Source organism: Phalacrocorax aristotelis, chromosome 5 (genome assembly GCF_949628215.1).
Source record: "Phalacrocorax aristotelis chromosome 5, bGulAri2.1, whole genome shotgun sequence".
Taxonomy (NCBI): domain Eukaryota; kingdom Metazoa; phylum Chordata; class Aves; order Suliformes; family Phalacrocoracidae; genus Phalacrocorax; species Phalacrocorax aristotelis.
Genome location: NC_134280.1, coordinates 33,301,419 through 33,315,938, shown reverse-complemented (window position 1 = coordinate 33,315,938; position 14,520 = coordinate 33,301,419). Strand labels below are relative to the sequence as shown.

Genomic DNA, 14,520 nt, shown 5'->3' with positions numbered 1-14,520 from the left:
AACGTAGGCGTAATTGGTTCATCTTTTCAAGTATGTAATTCTTACAAGCATTGGTATCTAAATAGGACCTAATTGTAGTAGAATATTGGCACAAAATCAAACCAGCTCTCGTATAAATTTTGTGCATTAATAGTTTTACGAACTACATACAGTTTATATATGAAAGACTGGAAATTAGTTCTTGGTAAGCAGAACTATTATTTATAGAACTTCCAACTGTTTTGATGTTTTTGTAAAGCATCCTGTACTCACTAATTTCTTAGAAATAACTGGCCTTTTGAAGAAAGCGGTCTAGGTTTTTTTCATTCAAAATAAAATAGGTGCCCCTTTCTGGATAACTGAGGTAGTGTATTGCTATTAGTTTAGGATCATTTTCTGCTGTGTGTGGGATTTAGCCTTTCAAATACTTCACATTTCAGATTTTAAAAAAGTTTTCATGGTATGTTCAGTTATGCATAAATTTCATGTACTGTTTAAGTCTTATCTGGTATTAACTTAGCAAATATGGCTTGGATCAATTAGTTAATGGTCTGTTCTTACAAAGTGCCCCTCCTACTGGCCTGTAGATTTTCAAATGAATGAGTTCTGCTTAAATCCACAAACCTGTCTCACTGAAATTGAAGACGGAAGAAAATACAGGAGATGGGTGAGACCTAAAGTTAGAAATTGTTAACTGTAACTTTTTAGATCTGTAGCATGTTTTCCTATTTGTATCTCCAGAAGCTAGTGTCAGCTTAAGACTGATAAAAGGAGATGATTCTTTAAATAAATCCTTTTATAGCTTTCTTAAAGTGTCTTTCAGTAACAGCAATATATTAATTTCACATTAATAACTTTTTAAAAATCATATTAAACTGTGTGCTATATTAATTGGATTTTATATTCTTGCATTTGTTAAAAACTTGAAATTTAGGAAATAAAGAGTAGGTTCATTTGGATTTTCAGATTCCAGCCTTTTTTTGAACTCAATATTACTATGAAGTATTGCACAGCTGCAAGTGATGGGGGGCTGCAGGCATCTCTCCTGCATGTACATTGGAGTAAATACCTGCAATATAGGAAAGAATTTTAATTTTCAGGAATTACAAGGAAAACTGTCTTTATGTAGTCAGTAGTTTTATTTCAAGACATATTTATGTCTGCTCTTTTAAAAAAGAGCCATTTCTCATGGAGCTATTACTCTTAGTAGTTCTTAAACAGAAATTAGTAAGTGCTTAACTTTTCACTGCTGAACAGAGAATATCTTGACATGGTAAGAATATTGCTTTGTCTTTATTTTCAACACCTTTTGACTTTCTCAGTTCTCTCTTAAGCTGAAGTGTGTGTTTGGTATTTTTGTTTGGTGTGAAACTTCTGGTTGCTTGTGAAGTCTTGCTAAGGCACTTCAGTTACTGTGGCATTCAAGCTGAGTAATTACTTCAAGGATTCATAGATATTTTTCATAGATCTCTTCTGCAGATAGAAAAAAAAAAGGGCAGAACATTCTTCAGAGAAAGCAAGGAAAGAAAGTTGAACAAAAAGGGAGAGAAACTGAAATAACTTGGGAAGGAGCATGGTAAGGGGGGAGGTCCAGTGCATTTATGTTGCAAATATTTCAGGTTATTAAAATTGTTGAGAGCAGACAGGAAAAAGGGTGGGGGTAAGAAAGTTGGGGACTTAAAATATTCTAGTCAGTGTCGTACACTGATGAAAAATGCTGTAGTATGTGGGTTGCAAACACTAAAATGATAGATGTGACTTTCAGTTGAGTTTGAATTTTGTATGACTGTTACTTGAATCAGTTTGTCGTTTTAAGTAAAGCCTAACTATTGACTGGTTTTCTACTTTCAGTGAAGCAGTTGGTGATAAAGAAACAAAAATGTCCCCCAAAATCATGTTCAGGCTTTAAATGAAGTCTTCTCAAAAATAAAGTTCTATAAAAGAAGAACAGCTGAAAGAGTAGGCATGGTGGAGAAGTTTCAGGAATCCAAGGGAAATTGAATGAAAAAGACTGTAAAAAAAAAAAAATCCCCAACTTTAATCAGAGGTGCCTTTAGTGTAACAGATGAAACACCATAGGCAGACAATGGTTTAGCATAGAGATATTCTGAGTTTTCCATACAGAAAAGAGAACTCTATGCTGATGTACAACTCGGGTACTTTGACCTCAAGCCTGTATTTAAAAACCTGTATGTGGCTGTGCAATCAGTACTGCATTTAGTATGAGTGATTTGCTTGCATTGATGAATGAGGAGGGGAGGGGATGCATTTTGGTAGCACTGTGTGCATTTGCTGAAATGTCAGTTGATGTGGCTGAACTATTTATCTTATCCACTGTAAATTTACAAATTTGTTCTAACTTTGCAGCTTGACTTAGGGTGGGGTTGTCCCACTGCCTGCGTCTGTCCTGTTCTCGTTTGCAGTTCAGTGAAACGTAGTAGGTGCTGGTATTTCCAGCTCTGGCCTACAGGTGTTGTAGTTTCTTACCTACCACATAGCAAGATGATGTTTTCCCTCCCTCATGTCCCCCCCTTTTCGGTGTCAGACCATCAGTGAGATACGGAGGGAAGGAGAGGAGGCAGCAGGGAATCGAATGAATAAAATAAGGCAAAGGCTGACGGCAATAATAGCCAGAATCTTTTCTAGTTTTGATGTAGCCCTGTCCTCAGGCTGCCCTTCCATATTCTTTTGAGGGGATTCAAGAGTCCTAATGTTCTTACATTGAGATCAGCTATATACAATTCTGTAACACTGAAATGTATAGAATTTGGATTTTAGCTTGCCGGTGTTTTACACAGATAAATACTTTCTGATGGGGTAAAGATGACAGCTATTTGTAATTGCCTAGAGAATAATGAAGCTTGTTTAAAAAGAAACAAATAACTCTCAACATTTGTTTTGAGACTTTTTATGATGGGTATGTTTGTTTTGTAAGCATCTTTGGTCATCTTTGGTCTGTAACAAGAATTGCAATAGAAGATACAGAAGATTATATAATAGAAGATTAAAAATATTGTGCTAGGGTTGTTACTATTTTAATTGAAAATAGTGAGACATATAATTGATTTTTAAATCGGTCTGATAATGCTCAGCTCATGTATTTCAGCAATGAATCATGATCATAGGTTACAAATGATTTTAACCATTAGGGCATAGAGATAAGGTACCATTCAAAGCTAAACACCACAATTAGGGATGCATGACTGAAGTTTCAGAGTAATGTATTAGTAGTATTGTATGAGACGGTCACATGAAAAAGATCATGAGGTTGTGAAAAGGATTATGATCATGCTTTAGTCATGAATTTCCTGGTAGAGATACTTTAGTCTGGATTGTGCTTATTTAAATTAAGTTAAATTAGAATAATTTGACTTCACTCATTCTGGTTATGTTACCATTATGTGGGAAGGGGGGAGAAAAGCTGTCTTACCTACAAAAGTAGTATCCTTTGAGTAACTGAATTTTACTTAAACTTGAGATGCTGTTTCAGTACTGAGAAACTGAAGTTTAAAAGGTACTGAACAATTTGCTAGAGCATTACAGTATACTGCACGTTCTTACCTTTTGCTGCCGTCTTCCGTGCAAGCATATATAAGTTCATCTTTCTCTCAGGGCTTCCATTTGTCTTGCGTGTACCTTAACTGCTTATTCCAGATCCTGAACCTGCTCTTCACACTAAGTAACATTCAACATTGTAAATCCTCAGTTGATGAAAATCAGCATATTCCTGTAGAAATATGGAGCTCTGTTGATCTGTCACAAGCCATACTCCTGATCCAGTACCTTTACTTACTGCCAGAATGTTTCTGCTTCCTGGGATGATGTAAGTCACAGAGCCCAGGTTCTCAGCCTGTGTGAGAAAGAGCATATGTTCTTTATTTAAAGGTTATGGCATGAGTTTCCACACAATCATACGATCTGAGGGTTGACTCAGTCCAGTGACTCTTAGGTAAAGATCTGCAACCTGTTTCTTTCCACTCCACCAGTAACAACTCTGTACTTACCTGTTTCCTCGAAGGAGAATGGAAGAAGCTTCTGGAAGGTGCTTTGAGATGCTTTTAATGTTTCTGTACTAGTCCCAGTGATGTATTTGTAAGAACATTAAGGATGCTTTAAATAGAGTCTGTGAGTGCAAAAGACTACACGAAAATAATATCTCAGTAAATTTGGGGCATGAACTCATCATGTTAAATTACTTGAAAAGGTTTGTCACATCCCTTAGATCAGTAACTGGAATGTAGGTGATTGAACTGGAGACTGTGGTCATTCCAGGCAGATGATTGGACAGTTGTTTATAAAACTAAAACAGTAGTATACAATGATTACCCATTGACCTATCTGATGGCCCTGGAACCAGTTTTGATGCAGATGCCTCCATTTGACAGATATTCTTCTGATCTTGAATTACGTTACCCAGTTACGTCTGTAACTGGGTCAGTATTGCAAAAGAGAGTTTTGTTTTTAATAGTGCAAGCGTTTGAGGCTCCAGTGAAAAGCGAATTTTCATCTTTTCTATTTGTAGAGGTTAACAGGAAAGATTCTCCCCAGTCTTCTCTGTTATCTCATTTATTTGTTATATAAAGTCATTAAAAACTGGCCATTTCCTTTTTTCCCTCTGATTCCTTTTCTTTGTCAACCTGTTGCAAGTAGAGGACCTTCCAAAATTTTTTTTTTTTGGTGCAGTAATGTGGTTGCAAGTGCTTAAGTGCAAAACATCAAGCTAATGTTTTAGGAAAATAAAATGGACTTTAAATATTTGTGGTTTGCTGCAAAGCACTTTCCTGACTGACTTCACAAAGCATGTTTTAGTTAGCAGCTGGGGTGGGCCTGAGAAGGACAACTAAATTTACAATTTACTGTCTGAAAGTCAGTAACATTTTAGGATGTGTTGACCAGGTCACAGAATCACAGAATGGGAGGGGTTGGAAGGGACCTCTGGAGGTCATCTTGTCCAACCCCCCTGCTTGAGCAGGCACCCCTAGAGCAGGGGGCACAGGAACGCATCCAGGTGGGTTTTGAATGTCTCCAGGGAAGGAGACTCCCCAGCCTCCCTGGGCAGCCTGTGCCACTGCTCTGGCACCCTCACAGGAAAGAAGTTTTTCCTCATATTGAGGTGGAACCTCCTGTGTTCCAGCTTGCGCCCGTTGCCCCTTGAAATAATTGCCCCTTGAAGTCACTTGCATCTTTGTGAACATAGGGTCAGTCCCAGCTCTAGTCAAGGAACTAAAACTGCTTTCAGGGTAAAAAGAGATGAAAGCATACTTTCCTGTGGCTTTACATCCTTGCTTTTGCTGCGGTGCTTTGGTAGCATCTGAGTATACAGAAAGCAGGGTGGGTGGAGCTCTGTCCTTATCCCTTCTCTCGGCTCTTACTTCCTTCTCAGTTGTATGCTAAATTTAACTAGTTATGTGTAAAAGCCCTACTTCTGTACTTGGCTCCTTTGTCTATTTTAGTCAACTCTGTTAAACTGTTAAAAATCAAAATAGTCATTCACCTGTTCAGATTGACTGGGAAGTTCCATGCTCCTTTCTTTTTGTTGTCTGCTCCTTTGCTGATAGGAGGGCTCGATTATCTATTACATGTATCTAGCAGAACTGCTGTAAGATTTATACATTTTATTTGGCTTGGTGCCAAACAGAACAAAAAAGTGCTGCTAGAAAACCCTGCCAGTGTTAAATGATTTTTTTAAAAAAATGTATTTTAGAGGTGATTCTCTACCCAAAATAAGTCTCTAGAAAATAGAAGTTGTTAAGTACAGTTCTTGGCCTATCTTTAGCTTTCTAGGTTGATTATATATTTACATAAACTTGGATTTTTTTTCTTAAAAGTTTCTTTTATAATATAATATATTATAATATATTATTATATTATATTATAATATTCTGGTTTTATAAACGTTTTTGCTAGCAGATGTAAACAAAATAAAGGTGGTGTATTTAGTAAAATAATGAGTTGTTTTCAACTCTGAACACAAGATAGACTTCTGTAGTGTCCTCTTCATTACCTGATGTTGAACAGTAAGTTTCTTACATTTAATACTAAATTGAAAACCACATTGACTAGATGATAGAATTTCTAAAAATCAGTACTAAGTACTTTGAGCTAGAATGTGTCAGCATTAACAGTATTTTTTGAGTTGCATAAACAGACGTTTTCCGTATAACCGTATTTTTAAATTAACATCCACGTAGATCTTTGAAATTAGTAAACACATGCAAGTAAAAAGTACTAAAAATACGAACATTTAAGCAATACAAATAAGCAAATACAAATAAGTTGGTTAATGACAATTTATTTTTAAATCACTAATTACCAATCAAAAAAGGGAATTGTGCAGTGTGTGCATTTAGCAGAGGTACTTCAGCAGCACATAAGAGAACAAATGATGTGTGGATTTTTGATGGTTTTATCTGCCTGTCATCCCCATAAATAAGAAAGTACAGACGGTATTATTTTTTAAAATAATTTTTATTCTTTTGTAACTTGTGTTTTAACAAGATTTTCAATATTATAGGTTATTATAAGCATAGATGCCTCTGAAACTATACACAAAAAGTGGTCTGTTATGACTGACTGTAAATGCTGATCTTTTTCTTGTAACTGCCTCTAAGTATTGTATGTAAGACCGCATCTCTAAAATACACAGAGCCTGTCTCACTCTTGGATAAGAAAAGTACATTAATGCAAATTCTGCAGTAAAAATAGTGCAGTTGTTATTCTGTTAACACCAATATCTAAAAATATTTGTGAATCATTCAATTGGTACAAATAAGTACCAGACTGATACTCATGTAGTACAAATGTTGAGATTGCTTTTACACCTAAGTGCTTCCCCTTGTGTTTCTTGTAGGAAACAGAGATGAAGGTACACATGCACACAAAATTTTGCATCATTTGTTTGCTGACATTTATCTTTCATCAGTGCAATCATTGCCATGAAGATGGGCATAACCATGGTCCTAAAGACGAATGCGTACACTCCCATAATGACTATCAGATCTCAAATGCATCCTACTTCCAGAATGGAGGAACAGAATCTATGCCGAGTAAATTTTCAACGTTGGAAGCTGAAAATGAACAAAAATACTACATTGAAAAGATTTTTGATCGCTATGGTGAAAATGGAAGATTATCGTTTTTTGGCCTGGAAAAACTGTTAATAAGCCTTGGTTTAGGAGAGGTTAAAGTAGTGATGATAAATCATGATGAAATTGGCCATGATCATGTTTCTCACTTATATGCTTTAGAAGTGCAGGAAGGAAAGCATTCTCACTCTCGTAACCACCCTCACAGCCACTCAGATTCAGAAAACCAAACCATGATTGGTATGGCTGCAAAGAGAAATCACAGATGTGACCCTGAGAGAAGAGCAGTAGTGCCATCAGTAAAAGATGATGGCAAACACATTCATGACCAGAGTCGCCATCATCGTCATCACCACCCTCGTCTACATCATCATGACCATAATGGTACACATCATTCTCGTAATGATTCAGTTAGTCATAGTGAACATGGAGAACAGAACCATGAACCTTCAACAGAGACAAACACAACTCAGGATCAGCCAGAAAGAAAACAACGGAAACAGAAGAAGAAGCAAAAGAAGATCAGTGAGACTTCAGGAGATGCTACACGAGATTATGCCCCAGATCATGTTACAGGTGATCAGAATGAGCACAATCGTGTTCATAAACATGATCATGTACATGACACATCTCACTTGCACGTACATCACCACGAACACAGTAGTGATCGTTCTAATAGTCATGGACATCAAGATTCCAGTTTAGGTAATGAGGATGGACACCACCATACCAGCAAGCGAGAGGCACCTCATAAGCAGATTAGTGTAAGAAAACATGCTATTTTTTCAACGCGTAGTCATAAGGATCACAACGAAGATGAACGTGATCGTGAAGAGGTGAGTACGAAACGGAGAACCGGTAGGTTCACTTTTGCTGTTGTTACATAACAATTAAAGGCACATACCCACAAATAACGCAGAGGCACATTTGCGACTGTTGCATAATACAGGTAGCAGAGAGAAAATGCTAAAGGTCACTGCCACAGTTCTGTTTACTTTTTGGGTTTTCATTTCTGTCAGCCCATCGCCTATCTTTTCTCAGAGATCTATCTTCTTGCCTATTTATCTGTATAAAGGAGACACTTAAAGCTTTCTGAGATACCCAGCTTACAGGGGTGGGGGTTCCCTGCCCAGTATTCATGAATACGTCCCACTCAAACACCTTTTTTGGACTTCTTTCTAAATCTAAGATTGTTAACATTTTTGGAAACTGCACAGAGACTCTTCCCTGAAAGAAACAGCTGCATCTTTTCAACATGCTTCTAATTTCTTTGTCCTAAGAGACATAGATGTAGCTTCTGTAGCACTGTACTCAGTGTCAGCTCTTCCATTTCTGCCTTCAGCGTCCATTATTTCTGCCAGGACCATAAATACACTTTCCCTTCCCCCTTACAGTTAACTACAGAAGCAAGACATTTTGATATCAGGGTTTTAAACTAGAAGGCAGGATAGGAAAGGATGGAGTGGGTGCCGAGTTTGAGGTTTTAAACCGAATTAAAAAGTGAAACTCTGAACACAAGGTTGGTTGGTAAAGAGAAGTGTTAGAAAACCTATTTTGGATTTATGTTCTTCCACTGCTTTCCTGTTGCTCTTTCTTCACTGCTTGTACTGTATATTGGTAAAGAATCTGGAAACTCCTTTTCATTGACATTTATCAAAAATGATACAGGTGTTTTGAGACTGAGTTTGTAGTGCAGATATTCTTACTGTTTCTTTCCCCTCATAAACCACTTAGATCAGCTTAGAAATGTTTTAGCACTGGTGTAATGTTGTGGGCCAGAGTTTCTACTTTATGTTTCTGTTCTCAAATCATATGCTAAATTTTCCATAGCTGTTTTTTTAAGGAAATAGTTGTTTTCATATTTAATTTGTTTGTACAATTTGCTTGCAGTGCTTAAATGTTACTCAGCTGCTACGGTACTATGGTCTGGAAACCAGCTCTCCAATATCTCCTGAATTGTTTATATACATGTGTCCTGCTCTGCTATACCAGATTGAGCGAAGGCTTTGTATTGTACATTATGATGAGCTTGAAGATCTTATGAAAAGTAAAAATGCATCAATTGAGAATAAAGATAAGACAGGTGCATCAGGTAGGTGTGGAACATCTAAAGCCTTCAAAATGATTTTGCATTATAAATATTAACTTGAAAATTTGAAATGTCATACAACTTAGCATTGACTATAGAGTAAAGGAGTGGTTGAAATTTAACATATTTACTGAAAGAAATTTGAGACAGCATGTTCCTTTAAGTCAGGAGACAGAGCATCCTGTTTGGTAGTGTAACAGCTTCTCCTGGGTAACGATCGCTCAGGGAGGCATACCTTTCTTTCATTATTTCATAACTTTTTCTTTATTTTCACTTTTTATGTTTGCTTATTTTTATTTCTTTTTTTGTCTTCCATCATTGAGGCCTAACATCCTATCATTGGGCCTTTGGCCCAGGTGTTCTGGCCTGGATCCTTCCCACATATGTTTGGACGTCGGAATCTTGTAGTAGGAACACAGGCAAGATACAGAACCTTTGGAGGCGGAAGGGCTTTTAGGGATGAGCAAGTCCACCCACAACTTGGATTATTTCCATAATTTAAAATAAGTCTTTTTCTCTTAGTGTGACTGACATGGTCCATATATTTATCTCAAAATCAGAAAGTTGCAGTGTAATTTGGCACAAATTTGCTTAATAAATTTGATGTGGATATATTCACTCAGGAAGACAGAACAGCACCTTCATCACAGTTCATTCACCGGGAAATATGATTTCAGGTGTTACTGTTTTTATATTCTAGCAGTGATGCAAACTGTGGAATTGACATCCAGAATTTTTTTGTGAACTTAAGAAATATAAAGACTCAAGCAAGGTATAAGAGCATTTAAACTGCCGTTTCTGACAATAGTTCCCTTTTCTGACTTCCAATGTCAATTATTCTATACTACTACTCTCCTAAGCATATGAGAAGTATTCAGGCAAAATCCTCTGTTGGCGGTTTTAATTTTTTGTGTGCGTGCCTTGAGTAAAAATTAGTAGGCTTTTTTTATCTTCTTACCATAGTTCTAAGCTCAAAATATTTTTACTGTTGTTAAAGCAGTTACTTTAAGGGCCACATCCATTGTTTTGATGTCGTAACTGAGTGTACTTTTAAAATATGTTTACTACCGCTATCTTTTCTAAATTATAATGGAACTGTTGACAGATGTTTAGCTGCCATGAAATATTAGAACTCTAAAAAATCTTGGGTACAATATCCATGTTTTGAAAATAAAAATATTGGTAATTGTGTGTATTGATTAGTACATAGGTGCTTATTAGCACCATTAGAAATCAAGCTTGAATTAACTACATTCTCATAAATGTTAACAGCTGTTGGAGAGAATGCATTGCTGGTCTTAACAATGCTGGAGTCGTTACAATAATTAACTTGTTATACATAAATCTCCTGTAGTGACACAGCTACTATCTTGTTAACTCTTCAAAGATTGCTGTAAACTGAATATAATGTGTGTTTTATATGGTAGCAAATTGTTCTGTGGGGTAGTCTTACTGCAGGAAGAGTTGACCCTTGCCTTATTGCCGAGAGGATTTGTAGAGTAGCTGTAAGCACTTTCTGCCAATTAAAATATTGAAAACATGTACAAAACTGTCATGTTTCACATGCTTTGAACCAGTTTAATTAGAAAGTTTCTACAGATGAGTGCTTATTTTAAAAGAATGCGTTTTCTTTATAATGAATAAGGGAGTTAATTAATAATGAAGCTTGAAGACCTTTAACATTTTAAGAGACTTAATTGCAAAATTAGTGAAGCTTATTGTGAACATTTAACATGCTTTATGGCATCTGATATCTGGAGTATAAATAACACATTTGCCAGTTAATCGTAAAAAATTGGGTTTTAACTTACTGTTTTGGCTCTGAAAACAAACAGTAACTTCTAAAACAGGTCAGCTTGATTAGATAATGATAAATGATTCTTCATAACAATTTCCTGTTAACTACAGTGAGACCTCAGTTGACGTAATAATCATTTTCCCTTCTTAAGGAAGTGAATCACAAAATAACAACTCTTAACTGGTATATAGGGATTGTGGGAGGTGTGGGCCAAATGCCAGTTGTAGAGTAACTTAACCTGCAGGTTGTAGGATTCTACTAAAATGAAAATACGTGCTTCTCCGAACTAACATGAACATTTTTAGATAGAAATATTTGCTAAAGTTAGGAGGATGCAGACATTTTTAAACTCTGGCTTTCTATGGCTTTCTTAAGTTTTTTTGAAAGCTTTAATTAAAACTAAATAGAGACAGCGCTCCTTCTATTCATTGATACTAACCTGTAAGGTTTCTATTAGTTATGATAGTGCAGTTTTCTAAAGCAAAGGAATTTAATTAACTGATGACCAAAAACTTAGGAAGCCATGTTGGGCTTCCTTCCTGTAATTTGCAGATAGTTCTGTAACATCTTCTAATAGAAGATTTTCAAGGGCTTACACATACAACAACTGAGCTTTCACAGTGTACCTATGGAGAGAGGTGGCACTGGTATCATTGAGGGCTCCTAAACAACTTGAAAGGTACACCCTACCAGGAGTCAACCTAATAGAAGTGATACAAGTAAACAGTGAGCAATTTTTTAAAAGATGGAGATCAGTCAGAGCTGTTGATTAAAAGTATTTTAGATCACATATAGCTCATAAATCTGCCTGTGCAGATGCCGGTGTTCCCAGGAGCTTACCATTTCCCAGGCCCAGGAGAGCTTTGCTTCAGTGGAGCCTTTCTGTTAGCTTGCTTTCTTGTTAAAGCTTGCAGATAGCTAACTGTTCTCAGCCTTCCCAGGAGTCTACCTTACTGTCCTTTTAGTCTGTTTCAGTTTACAGCTAGCTGTCCAAATCCAGTGCGAGCAGCTGTCTTTTGTTTGCTACCCACTGTTTGAACAGAGGTCCCATGCTGAAGAAATTGTTGAGGCACCTCCCTCTTGCTCTTTTCCACAGAAATGTTTTATAGGCCAGTGCATAGTAACTTCACCTCATTGACCAAGCTGTATACGGTATTCCTAGGTGTGTTATACACCAGGGCCTTCTATAACTTAAGAGCTCTTGCAGTGATCATAATATTGCATATTAGTTCCACTTCCATAATGCTTGTGTTTTGAACGCTACAGTTGAATTAAATCCTTCAATAAAATTTTGTGTCAGAATTTTGTTGTAAGTGTTCCTTAGTAGTCCTTTTTATATGAGGAGTCTTTGTACATCTATGTAACAGTGGGGTCTTGCACAACTTTTGCATAGAATGTTTTTTTTACCTTTGACTTGACAGCAACCTTTTGCTCATAATTTTGGTTCCATACCATTTTTTAAGAGTTTAAACAGAAATAGAAGTTGATGACCAAGATCTGAGAGATGCAGATTCTGTATTCTAATTCTCATGTGCCTCATCTTAATCATGGTGCCATGTTTAGATACTGTATCACTCATAAGAGTATGTAAGCCCTTCAGAGATGCGTTTGCCAAATCTATGCTATGATATATGAAACTTAAGCCAGTTTGCATAATCTCCTTCCCATTTTTCTCCATGTAAGGCTGTTGGTCATTTAACCTGGCACTTAACATCATAACGTCTGTGTCCAGATTGGAAATCCAATGTCCTGCCAAATTGCTGTGTAATTTTTATTTGGGCTACTTGTGCATGCCTGCATGATTCAGTGTTGAATTACAAGTCCATGTATGCTGTTCCTTTGAGCAGAGCCTGTTGATCCAGAATACATGATTGAAGTGCCCTGGGGATGAATCAAGGCTGTGCAGTGGCATTATTTTTGTGGGCAAGGTCCTGCGTGCACTCTATACTTCTGTATTCCCATTTTTCAGCTTCTGTTTTTTAGTTCCTCATCTGAGCATGAGGCCTTGCAATGAGGTGTAAAGGCAGGCTTTGTCTTTTCACCTACTCCCTGTTACCCTTTCAGTATCAATATGCATTTCAGTGTACACTACCTACTTACTGAGGCTTTTTCCAATCAGTTTCTCCTGGTGGATGTGCTCTTGTACCCTTTGCGCTTGAATTGGATTGTTTCCTTTTCTGCACTGTTCTGGAATGACAGCTGCAGGCTTCGTAAGAATGAATACCCCAAATTAAATTTAAAACAGCAGATCCTGTAAGTTCTGGTGTTGAACCAGACCAGGTTCAACACAATTAGCCACAATTCTAGTGTCAAAGTCTTGTCAAATCTGACCTGTAGCATTTTTGGTACAGATAGAATTCTCAGGACTTTTGACCGCTAAATTATAAAATTCAATGAGCAGCTACAACATATTCATTCCTCCTCTCTACTCCTCTCCACCCACCCTCACCATTTCCCAGGGTGTTCTCCTCCACTTGATGAAAACTGAACAGACCTTCACAGTTGTAAGGAAAGTCAGATCATGCATCAAAGTATGGAGATACTAATGATTTTAAATCAGGTGTTGTTAACTTCCATTAAAGTTGGCAAGCTGTGTAGACATTTTTGATGAAGAATGAAGCTAGGAAAAAACCTGGAAAAACCCAAAGCATTTGTGCTAAGGCTTAAAATAAATAAAGGGGAAAAAAAAAGTTCAGGTTGAGGAAATCATGTTCATGAAAGACCTCAGCCCAAACAGTTAACAGTAAAGTAGGAGCACCAACTATTGTCTTTGGGACTGTGAACCTTTTGAACCCTATTGTTGGAATTACAGTTTTTATTTACTGTTCTTTGAAGTTTCTATGATGGGAAGAAACAAAAGTGGTAGAGAAGCAGGGAGAGAGGAAAAACCCCAGCAGTTTTTAATTCTTAACCTTACTGATGACTTGAAAAATAGAAGAAGAAAATATTTTGTCAGGGTGAGATGCTGATGGCAAGAGCCATGCTGCTTTGTTTATAGGATCTGTTTCTTGTGTAACTCCTCCTTTTCCATGTCATATAGAAATTTGCACATTTTCTCTAATTAACAGGATTATGTCAAGTGTACCATATCCCATTATCACTTTTTCTTCTAATGACAAAAGAGGTTCTCAGAAAAAATATATACTGCTTTTTATTGGTAGCAAGTTGCTTTCAGCTCTTCAAGCTCTTATTATACCATTTGATTTTAAAGTTCCTCTGTCAAAGGTTGAGTCTTACTTCACATAAATAAATATGTATGTTTCAAAGCACCAGGGGAAGAGAATGGTGCCTAACTGAACATATTACTCCTAACAAAGGAGGAGAAATACTGATTCCTGTTAAATTTTACATCAGAATCACGTTAAAAACAAATGTTAAATATGAATTAGTGCTCGCAGAGCCCTAGTAAGTTAGGTAGCGGAGATGGTTTTGTTCCAACAGGAAATCTTTTGCTTTTTGTGTTTCATTAAGGGCTACAGACCTAAGCCTAGAACTTAAAATCAGGAAGCATTGCTGGGCTCTTTTTACCTGATTGGCTTCTGATGCTTTTCACTACGTTGTACCGTACT

General features: G+C 36.8%; 1 protein-coding gene across 4 annotated transcripts in view; it reads left to right on the top strand.

The window, feature by feature from the left end:
• Positions 1 to 14,520, top strand: part of SLC39A10 (solute carrier family 39 member 10) — a 45,253-nt gene that overhangs the window by 11,746 nt on the left and 18,987 nt on the right. For 3 of the 4 annotated variants that reach the window (XM_075093904.1, XM_075093906.1, XM_075093903.1), the window contains 2 exons: positions 6,830 to 7,900; positions 8,955 to 9,156. In XM_075093904.1, coding sequence (XP_074950005.1) covers positions 6,839 to 7,900; positions 8,955 to 9,156 — 1,264 coding nt within the window. In that variant the 5' untranslated portion in view covers positions 6,830 to 6,838. Of the gene's footprint in view, positions 1 to 3,691; positions 3,803 to 6,829; positions 7,901 to 8,954; positions 9,157 to 14,520 lie in introns of those variants that run through there. The other variant, XM_075093905.1, reaches the window with a different exon arrangement.